The sequence below is a fragment of the Dama dama genome, chromosome 19, assembly GCF_033118175.1.
Source record: "Dama dama isolate Ldn47 chromosome 19, ASM3311817v1, whole genome shotgun sequence".
NCBI lineage: Eukaryota > Metazoa > Chordata > Mammalia > Artiodactyla > Cervidae > Dama > Dama dama.
This window is the reverse complement of record NC_083699.1, coordinates 25,687,352-25,700,236: the sequence shown is the minus strand read 5'-3', so window position 1 is coordinate 25,700,236 and position 12,885 is coordinate 25,687,352. Positions and strand designations below refer to the sequence as shown.

General features: G+C 38.1%; 1 protein-coding gene across 1 annotated transcript in view; it reads left to right on the top strand.

Annotated features, from left to right (window-relative positions):
- Positions 1–12,885, top strand: part of SPATA16 (spermatogenesis associated 16) — a 219,906-nt gene that overhangs the window by 149,398 nt on the left and 57,623 nt on the right. Inside the window, 1 exon segment of the mRNA XM_061168018.1 lies at positions 7,640–7,787. Within this exon segment, the coding sequence (XP_061024001.1) occupies positions 7,640–7,787 (148 nt within the window).

The following is a 12,885-nucleotide window of genomic DNA, read 5'->3' as shown; positions in this document are numbered from 1 at the left end:
AAACAATACAATCATAATATTCATCCACTAAGATGAATTCACTTACTTAGATGGACTTTAGGGAAACTAAAGCATAAGATATATAAAAACATTTATCACACTGCTAAATGAGAAGCTATTTCATCTTAAATTATCTTTTTCCTTTACTTTTTTTTATAACACATAAGACTTAGTAGAAAAAATGGATATGAGAGAGATTCCAATTTTCCTTTAATAGTGTTTGTGTATTAAGGTAGACTAACTACTACAACAAACAACTCCAGGGCGTCCCTGGTGGATCCACGGTAAAGAATCCACCTGCCAAAGCAGAAGGCATGGGTTCAATCCCTGGTCCGGGAAGATCCCATATGCCATGGAGCAACTAAGTCCATCCACCACAACTATTGAGCCTGCGAGACACATCTACTGAGCCCACGCGCCCTGGAGCCTGTGCTCCTCAACAAGAGAAGCTGCCACAATGACAAGCCGACACATCGCAACTAGAGAGTGTCCCCTGCTCGCTGCAACTAGAGGGAAGCCCAGGTAGCAACGAAGACCCAGCACAGCCAAAAAATAAAATAAATATATATATTAAATTATTTTTTAAAAACCTCCAAAATTCCAGTAACTTAATAAATGTTGATTTCTCACTTACAGCACAGTCCAATGTGGGTGTTCCTGGCTGATTGTCCTCCAGCCAGCAACAGGAGAACCCATACTCCTTCCATCCTGTAGCTCCACCTTCATCCACATCCTGGGAGTCTTCCTCTCTAGGTAGCTGATAAGGAAAGAAAATAGATCATACTAGGCAAGTTTTATGGGCTAAACTTGGAAAGAATATCATTCCCGCCTACATTCCACTGGCCCACACTCAGCCACATGGCCACACCTAACTACAAGGGAAAATGCCTAACAAGGTGTCCAGGAGATGGGTAGGTAAGTAGGTAGGTAGATAGATAGATCTATATATTTGTTCTAAAGTTCTGTAGCACTCACATATACTGCAAAACTAAATTAAATACTTCAGAATTTAAGATGCTATATCTATTATGACTGTTCTGAAACACAAGGATAAAGCTGAGAGAATAACATAATTTTCCAAAGAGAATGTGAAGTATAATATTTGAAAACCTAATTCTAAATTCTATAAAATTAAAAAGCTGTTAATCCTTAGAAAAGTCACTTATGCCTCTCCAAGTCACTTAAGCCATCTGCAATTCAGTGAATTGAACTGGAAAATTCCCAAGATTCCTTCCAGATTTAATCCTGTAAGTAAAGCAATTTACTGCAATTATGGTCAACCCTGATAATGGGAACATTAAAGGAATAATTTGATAATAATCTATAATAACTTTATCACATTTTCTAATTAGCAGTGACAGGAATTCTACTCACTGAACCACCATCATTGGACACGTAGTTAAAAGGTTACAATTAATCTAAATCCTCCAGCAAAAAGGGGGGAAATTTTTATAATCCCGTCAGCCTGGAAATGTCTGAGGTTTATGGTTACTGCAAGATTTATTCTGGGCGCTTTAAGTCCCTTAAAAATTTACCAGGAAGAATCAACCCACTTGGATTTAGAAGAAGGAGATAAATTTTGTTTCTTTTCTTTTTCGCTAGACATCTTTTTCCACTACTTTGATTGCTTTTCCTTTATTCTTGATGAAGTACCTCTCTTCCCTATCTCTCCGGGTCTTCCTTGGTTTACAATTATCCTGGGCAAGTTGATTTCTGAAGTAGCAAATGCTCTTTTTGCTTAGCTAAAGTATAAGGAGAAATTATTATGTTACTGTTTGTAGAGGAAGTGAGCTGCCCACATACACTCTTGGTTTGTATAACTATAAGTTTTAAAACCTGATAACATGAGGATAACAATAGAGAATTATTATAGGACTCCCAAATGTGAACACCTAATTTCAAAGCTTCTTTTGTGTAGCAGCAAAGAAAGCAAAATTAATAGCAACGCACACAACAGCAGGTCATGCAAACTGATTGTGCAAAATGATTGTGCTCCTCATTCTCTGCACACTTGCGACATTTATTGACATCAGAAAACCTCACACATTGGGAAAGAATGACACAATTGCAGAAAATCTTTGTCAAGTTAAAAACGACCATCTGAAATCTGCCTTCATTTTCAGTGCACTTTTTTTTTTTTTTACAAGCTTCAATTTCTCATCTCTTTATTTTCAAAACCAAGGAAAATCTTTGGTGGTAAAAAGTAAATTAAAATTTACATTTTTATATCTATCATTATTATAAAATATCCCAGTTTTTAAAAAATCTTTGCATTTGAAATCTTCAGTTTGCCCACATTAGATTATTCATTAAAATCTACAAACAATAAATACTGATGAAGGTATGGAGACGAGAAAACTCTTCTACATTGGAAATAGTGGAAATGTAAATTGGTGCAGCCACTATGGAGAAAAGTATGGAGGTTCCTCAAAAAACTAAAAATAAAGTTGCCATATGATCTAGCAGTCCCACTCCTGGGCATATATCCAAACAAAGCTGCAATTCCAAAAGATACATCCACCCCTATGCTCACAGTAGCACTATTCACAACAGCCAGGACATGGAAGCAAACTAAATGCCCATCAACAGATGAATGAATAAAGATGTGGTACATATATACAACAGAATACTACTTGGCCGTAAAAAATAATGAAATAATGCCATTTGCAGCAATATCAGTGGACCTAGAGATTATAATATTAAGTAAGTCAGAAAGAGAAAGCCAAATACCACAAGATATCACTAATATCTGGAATCTAAAATATGACACAGGACTTCCCTGGTGGCTCAGTGGTGAAAAATTCACCTGTCAATGCCAGAGACATGAGTTCGATCCCCGATCCAGGAAGATCCCACAAGCTATGGAGGAACTGAGCCCATGTGCCAAAACTATTGAACCTGTGCTCCAGAGCCCAGGAGGCAGAAGTACTGAGCCCACACGCCACAATATGGAAGCCCACGAACCCTGGAGCCCATGCTTTGCAACAAGAGAAGCCACCACACTGAGAAACCTGCACACAGCAACTAGGGTACCCTCTACTCTCCTCAACTAGAGAAAATGAAGACAGCTGTCTGCATGTAGCAGTAAAGACACAGCACAGCCCAAAATAAATAAATAAGTGAAACAGAAACAGACTCACATAGAGAACAGACCTGTGATTGCTGCGGGCAGAAGGTGTGGGGCGGAATGGATTGGGAGTTTGAGATCAGCAGATGTGAACTATTATAATAGTGAATGGATAAACAGCAAGGTCCTACTGTATAACACAGGGAACTATACTCAATATCCTGTGATAAACCACAGTGGAGAAGAAAATGGAAAAAAATGTATATATATATATATATATATATATTCACATATATAAGTGAATCATTTTAGTGTACAGCAGAAATACAACATTGTAAATCAACTATGTGCTTAGTCACTAAGCCATTGCTCACTCTTTGTGACTCCATGGACTATAGCCCGCCAGGCTTCTCTGTCCATGGAATTTTCCAGGAAAGAATACTGGAGTGGTTGCCATTTCCTTCTCCAGGGGATCTTCCGCACCCAGGGATTAAACTCACATCTCCTACAGCTCCTGCGTTGTAGGCAGATTCTTTACCACCAGTGTCACCTACTTCAATAAAATAATTTTTTTTTTAAATGGACATAGATTGCTCATGAAAAACAAGTCCAATTCTAAATTATTAAATTACTACCATCACAAAGCGAAAACCTGATATTTAGGTGCCCAACCAAAAACAATAAAAAATTTCTACTATTTTAAATAATAATAATTATAGTAATAATAAGTATTTTAAAGCTAAATTTTTCTAGACTACTTCACAAATAAATTAGTCAACACTATACCAGAAATGTTACATATGTGTGTGCACACTTATATTTTAAATATATGTGTTTAAAACTTTATATGTAAATATATATTTAAAATTACATTGCAATATTTCTTCTTGGGGCTCTAGTAATTTCATCTGAGAAAGTGTCTCCATTGAAAGTTCAATTTTATTCTTACACACTCCGCTCACTCACTCACTTATTTACTCATCTTCAAGATGGGGAGCAGAAGCCACAAAAGAACCCCAATTCTATTGACTCTGAGTGAAGAGAGAGGGAGGCCACACTCCAGCATATACCCCCCTGAGTGGAGAACACTGTCAAAGCCTGAATGCCATGTCTTGAGCATTAAGCCAAGAGCACAGTGCCTTAAACAAGCAGATCAAACTGTCATATGAAAACCACTCTTCTGCCACTTGCAAAAACAAAGCTGGTGTAGGCTCTTGGGCACGAGTCTTCCTGTCCTGCTGGGCGATGGCTTAGCAAAGCTATTCTGCCAGCATCACTTAAGCTGCCAGCAGCTGGAAGAGAAATGGGATGGAGAGAGTGTTTTCTTCTGTCTTGGCCTTACTGGGATACTGTTAATACCTTTCTGGGAGCAAAGTAGAGGATTAAATACCTCCACTAAAATTATTTGGCCCAGAATTTAAAGCAACATATCCTTCACCAAGATATTCAGAGAGACCACCAGAAAGGCTACTTGGATGTTAGGAAGTGTGATGGGCTGAACCATGCCCCCTACAAAATTCATATGCTAGTCCTAACCCCAGGCTGTAGATGGTGATGGTATTTGCAAATAGGGTCTTTAAAAAGGTAATTAAGTTAAAATGAGGTCTTTAAATGGGATTTAAACCAATATAAAGCCTTTGACTGTGTGGATCACAACAAACTGTGGAAAGCTCTTAAAGAGATGGGAATACCAGACCATCATACCTATCTCCTGAGAAATCTGTTTGCTAGTCAAAAAGCAACAGTTAGAACTGGGCTGGTTCAATATTGGGAAAGGAGTATGACAGGCCTGTCTGTCGTCTCCTGTTTGTTTAACATCATGAGAAATGCCCAGCTGGATGAGTTGTAAGCTGGAATCAAGATAGGTGGGAGAAACATCAACAACCTCAAATATGCAGATGATGCCACTCTAATGGCAGAAAGTGAAGAGGAACTAAAAAGCCTCTTGATGAAAGAGGAGAGTGAAAAGGCTGGCTTAAACCTCAACATTCAAAAATCTAAGATCATGGCATCCAGTCCCATCACTTCATGGCAAATAGACAGGGAAACAGTGGAAACAGTGACAGACTTCATTTTCTTGGACTCTTAAATCATTGCAGAAGGTGACTGCAGCCATGAAATTAAAAGAGGCTAGTTCCTTGGAAGAAAAGCTATGATAAACCTAGACAGCATATTAAAAAGCAGAAACATCACTTTGCCAACAAAGGTCCATATAGTCAAAGCTATGGTTTTTCCAGTAGTCATGCACAGATGTGAGAGTTGGTTCATAAAGAAGGCTAAATGCCAAAAACTGATGCCTTCGAACTGTGGTGCTGGGGAAGACTCCTGAGAGTTCCCTGGACAGCAAGGAGATCAAACCAGTCAACCTTAAAGGAAATCAAGCCTGAATACTCATTGGAAGGGCTAGTCCTGAAGCTGAAGTTCAAGTATTTTGGACATCTGATGCAAACAGCCAACTCTTTGGAAAAATCCCTGATGCTGGGAAAGATGGAGGGCAGAAGAAGAGGGTGTCAGAGTATGAGATGGCTGGATGGCATCACTATGCAATTGATACGAACTTGGGCAAACTCCAGGAAGTGGCGAGGGACAGGGAGGCCTGGTGTGCTGCAGCCCATGGGGTCAGACATGACTGGGTGACTGAGCAACAATAATCCATATGACCAGTGTTCTTATAAGAGGAGATTAGAATACAGACACACACAGAGGGAAAAACATGTGAAAACACAGGAGAAAGTACCTGGCCATCTACTAGGCAAAGAGAGAGGTCTAAAAAGAAATAAACACCTAGATCTCAGACTTTTAGCCACTGGAACTATGATAAAATTAATTTATGTTGTTTCAGCCACCCAGTCTGTGAAACTTTGTTATGGTGGTCCTAGCAAACTCATACAGGAAGTAGGAGCCTACAAAAGTCAGTGAAGGCAGATCAAGACCTTAGAACTGAGGTCTAGAACAGCTTCCTTCTTCGGCATCTCACTCCACATGAATCCAGGTACAACTACTAACATTCTTGGTCTGGACAGGCCATCCCAGAATTAGCTGAACCAATAAAAATATTCCAGCATATTCCATGTTCCAGCAATGAACAACAAAGCATGAAGCTGGAGAAAATATTCCCCTACCCAATATAAAGGATATTTATTTTTGTTGGAAGACTAGAACCTGGTACCTAAACAGCTTGAGTTCTTAATCCACATCTCTGAATTTCAGACCTGCTGCCTGCATTCCCCTTTGTAAGCCTTCCATCGTAGCATCCAGGCCTCAGCATCCAGACCTGCTGCACCCTCTGAATCCACTGCTTCATAATCCATGGCTACCTCCATCTAAGTGCTAGCTCCGGATTTGGCATCACAATCATATTCTTTGTTCCCCCCTCCAGTTCATCAAACCTGGAAAGGACAGTGTTGTGGACAAGTTCTTTCCTTTAGCCATTCAGAAATTTGCCCCACAACAAATTTAAGTTGTAAGTTAGAAAACTGATCATAGGGGCCATTTGGAGTCACTGAGGAATAAAGTAGGATATCAACAAATTAAATTCAGTCTCTCAGTTTAAAATCAACTCCTTACTGAGTTTAATATTAGCCTAAAACTTGTTTAACAGTACACCATGCCAATAATAATAATAAAGTTGCTATTTGTTAAATGATTTTCTTTGTTGGAAACTTCAAATCTATTATTTTTCATTATTGGTTGTTGACACTCTGAGTTGTCAGGGGAAAAGCTATTCCTATAAGTATATATGGATTTTTATAATATTCTTTATGCTATTTTCAGAAAAATGAGATAACTACAGACAATTCCACTTTTTATTCAATTGTCAAGGCTTGTTAGAAGGAAAAGTTGTAGGAAAGGAATAAATTCCTTTTTAAAACTTCACATAACTTCCCTTTTGGTCTGTTTCAAATAGTAATGGACCTTGTTAAAACAGGAAGCTCGGAGTGATGACAAGCTTTATCAAGAATGGTACCATACATGAACAAAGAAAATTTAAAGAGATTCTTAAATAGCTGAATTCATCTCAAATGGCTCGACCATTGTGATCTGCAGGGAAGGAAAGCTTTGCTAGGAGGGAACTGAGAAAGGTTTTTTTTTTTTAATACCTCCAAACGACTTTGCCAGATATTGGAAGAAGAGAAACATAGTTTGTCTAGCTTGTCAGGTTATTTATAGACAATACTTAAATCTAGATCTTTTAATTACTTTTTTAAAGAACAAATTGCTTATCAGTGTCTGTTCATAAGATAATTATATTAGATTTAAGAATTTGATGTTTCAGACCTAGTTAAAAATGACACCTCAGAAAATAGAATTTTTATTTTTATCTTAAAGCAAGCTCAGTTTAGAGGTGTCTGTTTACAAACTTTCTCCATTTAATTGGTTTTCCTAATATGAAATAGTATTTCCAGAACTAATTAAAAGTTCATTCTAATGAATATTCAAGACCAAAATGTTATCTCTGCAGTACAGTATATAGATTTTTAAATCATCCATAAAGGTAATTATATTTTTTTTACATTCTTAAAAAGTCATATATTGTTATTGATGCCAAATAGGTTATTTGTTTCCTCTTAGGCCATGATTGAAGAAGCCATCACCAGAGCGGAATCTTTCTCAGTTATGTACACACCATTTGCAACAAAAATCAGAGCTGATAAAATAGAAAAAGTAAAAGAAGTTTTCACAAAAATTCATCCTGCATACGTGGAGTATATCTACACAGGTAAGAATCAGTGTCTTCAAAGTATCAGGTGACTCTTTATTTCCATAAAAAACAGATACAGGGATGTTTCTGACTTTTGTTATTTTGTTCTAAGGATTTTTTTTTATTAATCTGTTGAGTTGAAATAGAAAGTTATTTCTAGGTTTTATGTCGAGCTAGCCTTATAGGTCTAGTGTAATATCCCTTGTGTCATCAGTCATGTTTCTTTTTTTTAAGAGGAGAGGTAACACTTAGAAACTCTAAGACTATTTAAAAAAAAATGAAGGAGTAACTTGTGTACGATGTCACCTTTTTTCATATCCTTCATCAGTAGATTAGGTGATTCTAATATTTTCCTGAAGATGAAATTTTTTCTCCAGTCCCTTTTATTTTCTTTGCTCCATCTATCTCATACCTCAAATGCCCCCTTTTTAAAATTTTTTTTAATGTTCTTCAGCCACTGGTATCCAAAGGAAATCTGGATAGTCAAGTGTATACAAAGAACACAACACTGGTGGTGTTCTTTTTTGCTGTTTTTGTCTCTGGAAGCCAATTGCTTTTATTCATTCAATACTTTCTACTACGCTCCAAATGTTATTCTAAATTAAGAATTTTCTTGTGTTAAATCAAGAACCAACCCCTAATGGAGATAGAAATATCTAGTTATCTAAGATACTAAGAGTTGTCAAAAGCTTTTGTTATTGCCGTTTTACTGTCTTTAAATCATTGACTTAAAACAATATTAAAGACCATTTTGTTACTTCCAAAATTAAAAGCCCATCAACAATGACTACCATGTTAAGCATAATCTCTAAGTACATACACCTAATATTGTATCTTCCTGTTAAGCCCCCTGCACTCCTTTTGTTAGGGTTTTGGAGCCAAATCGCTGATTTATATGATTAATAATATTCTCCATTAGTGATCGCTTTTAAGGTGTCGGCTACTCAACATATATTATCTCTTGTTACTCTCATAACTTAAGTGACTAAGATGATTCTCATATAGAAATGAGAAAATGGTAACCAGAAGAAACAAATAGTTTTTCCAAAGATATGCAGAAAACCACCACATCAGTGGCAGCGAGCCTTGGATTTGAATCCATGTCGTTGCATTGAGGTACCTTATTTCCATCTGATAGAAGCCAAGATGGGATGAAAGCATTAACTTTGGGTCCTATGGAATCTGTTTCTTCCACAATGCCTCAAGCTCTTCAAAAAAAAAAAAAAAAAAAAAAAAAAGGTATTTTAAAGATATAACAAGTAAAACCTTAAGGAACAATGAAAATTTGAAGGCATAGAAAGAGAAGAAATCACATGCTATAATGACCACTGATGCTAATTTACTTAATTTGAGCATTTTTAAGAAAGTAGATAAAAATAATTCAGAACTCACAATTTTTGCTAATTGTTATAAATCACATCATTTTGTTATGGATATCTTCAGAGGGTTTTGGGGAGGAAAAGAGTGAAATCAAGAGCAAGCAATTGACAAGTTATGTCAATCTTGTATCATGGAAAATTGATAAGATTCAGTTATTTCCACATCTGCTCTCAGATCCATTGGTAATGAAGAGAGATTCATTGAGGAGATCACCAATTTGCCAATTTCTCTACTGGTAGAATAAATTTAGTTATATTTAACCTACTTCACAGAGAAGTTATGAAGATTAATTAATACTTAGGAAGCACTGTTGCCACTGAGGATTTAAAAACAATAACAACATTAATGAGCCAGATTCATGTCTCATGTAACTCCATCAAACTTGTTATCAAGATGAATTATGATTTGTCGGCAATGCGATTCATGCTAAAGAATCTTATACTATGGAAGAGAAGATAATTATAAGTTACTGATGATTGTTTCTATTATTTTATAATTACTAATTGCCAGATTGTGACAGTGCTGTATGAGAACAGAGAGAGAAAAGATGCAGTCTCTGAAGGAGAAGGGGAGGCAGAGAAGGCGATCTTGAATTTTAAATTTCACTTTTTTTTTTTTTTTTTTTTAAGGACTGGTTGGGTTCTTTGCTCTGTATGATGGGTACTTTGGGTTAACAGACTGTTACACTGATGACATGCATCATTTGCCTCTGTTGCACTGATTAAAGCGTGTCTCCAAAGCTCTTGCTGGAATGATGGTGAAACCACTATTACTAACCGTATGCACAAGTCTTAGTGGCATCTCTTTTTTTCCCCTCAAGTAATTCCAAGGTGAGGAAGAGAGGAGGTCACATGTGGTCTTTAGCTTCTGTATATTTCTCACAAGAGGTCCCGAGTGATGATGTGGGCAGGTATCAGTAGCCAAAGGCAGTAGCTAGACAGTGAGTCATACAAAGAAAGATGGGGCCTAGAAGAATAGTGTTTCGTTGTGGCGAACATGCTCAGTCACACTGACTCTTTGCAACACTATGGACTGTACCCTACCAGGCTCCTCTGTCCATGGAATTTTCCAGAATAGTCAAGTGGACTGTCATTTCCTCCTCCTCCGGAGATCTTGCCAACCCAGGGGTCGAACCCTCACCTCCTGTGTCTCCTGCATTGGCATGTGGATTCTTTACCACCCATCCACCGGGGAAGCCCCAGGATTCTCCTTTCATCTGCTTTGATAGAATTTAAGAAGCTTCTATGTTGCCAAAAATGTATTCAGTTACTTATTTCAACAGTCATGCAGTGTAACTGGACAATTACACAGCAAATATGTACAAACGTAAGACTTTTTTTAACCTACGTATGTTTGCCTTTGATCTGCCCAGAGCCAAAAATGTATTCTCTCCCACCCCATGAGACACAATCCCATCCAATCATTTCTAAAAATTTAGATTCTCTTCAGTAATTATCTGATCTAATTCTCCATTTATTCCCCCTTTCCATGGGACTTTCTTCTCCTCCTACTGTGGTTTCAACACTCTTGCTTGTGCTTGCTTGAGCTTGTGCTCAGTCTAAGCCATTGTGATCCACTGGACTGTAGCCCGCCAGGCTCCTCTGTCCATGAGATTCTTCAGGCTAAAATACTGGAATGCGTTGCCATGCCCTCCTTCAGAGGATCTTCCCAACCCAGGGATATAACGTGTGTCTCCTGTATTGCAGGTGGATTCTGTACCTGCTGAGCCATCAGGGAAGCCCAGAAGCCTGAGGGCATGTGAGGAAAGAGTCCTCTTCCAAAGTCTGGTGCAGGCTGCCACAGCTGCTGATTACATGGCTAGTGCAACTTGAGACAGCTCTGTTGGTCTGAGGAGGACCTGATGGGCTCACTTATGTGACACATCAGGTCACCCAAGGGCACCTATATGAGTCCCCATAGCGCTTCCTGGTGCAGATTCTTCTTATATGTACACCAGCCACCCTATCACACAAATTGGCCCAGACAAGAGCCAATTTGAATTTTGACCCTCCCTTATCAGTCTTGTAGAAGTTATAAGGGCCCATGGCTGATTCATGTCAATGTATGGCAAAAACCACTACAATATTGTAAAGTAATTAGCCTCCAACTAATAAAAATAAATGAAAAAACAAACAAAAAAAAGAAGTTATAAGGGCAATACAGTCTTAGTGCTGCCACTGAGGGAGGCTTCCCTGGTGGCTCAGTCAGTAAAGAATCCGACTGCAATGTGGGAGACCTGGGTTCAATCTTTGGGTTAGGAAGATCCCCTGGAGAAGGACACGGCATCCTACTTGAGTATTCTTGCCTGGAGAATTCCAAGGACCAGGGAGTCAATTCTTTTCCTCAGGAAAAGAAGAAGATCTACAATGGAGATGAGTGGTATATTCAGCTACATATTTATTCATCAAACATTTATTAAGTACATATATTCCAGACACTATATTAGGTAATACTACAATATACCTGACTCTAGTCATTTATACTTCAGGGTGAAAATTGGACTGTATTTTTCCTCTCTTCTAAAGAATATTTTAATTAAAACCTAAGCTCAAATTGTGGAATGGAAGGCTGATTCTAATTAAAAGAATGGTGAAGGAGAAAACAGATGAAAGAGCAGTTTGGGAATAGAAGTCCTTGCCACTGAAAGTGGTGAAGACTATCTAGTTGTTTACCAAACTATTTTCTTTTCCCCCTATATGCATAACTAGAAGACATTTCCAGCTTTCTTTACAGTTCAGTGAGGTTGGTGACTCAACAACAGACAGTGTTTGAATGTGGATAGAAATAATATATGCCACTCACAGGCCTGACCCATAAACTTCTGCCATATAGAATTCTCTTTCCCTTGCCACTAACTGAATGGGTGGAACTCCAGAACTAAAGAAGCTACAAGGCAAAAGAAGCTTGGATCCCTGAATGACCATATGGAAGGCAACCCACTGAATACCTACACGAATAAAAAAAAAAAAATTATCTTGTCTCAGATCACTGAGATTTGGAGGTTCTTTGTTAAACCAGGTGACTTAACTCTAACAGACTACCTTACATCATAACAAGTAGGTGGTTTCCTACTCCATCTACAGTGTACACAATAAATTCATGTGAACTCAATGGAGAAAGGATAAACATCCCTCCATGTGCAGTCAAACTCATCCTCAGAAACACTCAGCTTGTGTACATTCCCTTCCACCTCCCACTCACTCATCGTTCCTCGAACAACTACAGGTGGATGTTCTCATACATATGTGTTTGTACCCACTCAAAGAAAGGGAACATTTCAGGAGAGACACAGATGCCCCACAGGAGATAGAACACAATTATGCAGTTTGCATTGTAGCAGGAAAAACTGGGACCACAAGAGTTTTAGAAGTCATCTAAATCAACAGTCAGCAGATGAAGGTCATAAAATCTGTACCTTGAAGATCTTGGATGAAAAGTCTACCTATAAAAGTTCTACAGGAGAAGTAGGTATTATCATTAAAACTTGGAGACTAATACATTTAGCTCTCCCAGCGGAGGCTGGCAGACAAGCCTCCAACTCAGAAACTCTGCCCAACTCCAGGTCACCTTCATTAAGCATACACAGTATTGAGTTCATTACTCTTTGATCATGTGACAATGCTGTGAGCCCAGTAATAGCTGGCAGAGGTGATGGTAATAAGCAAGAAGAGCATTCATGATAGAGATCCCCCAGGCAGTGTGTTCTTTCTAGCTAACCCCTAATTCACAGTCACCC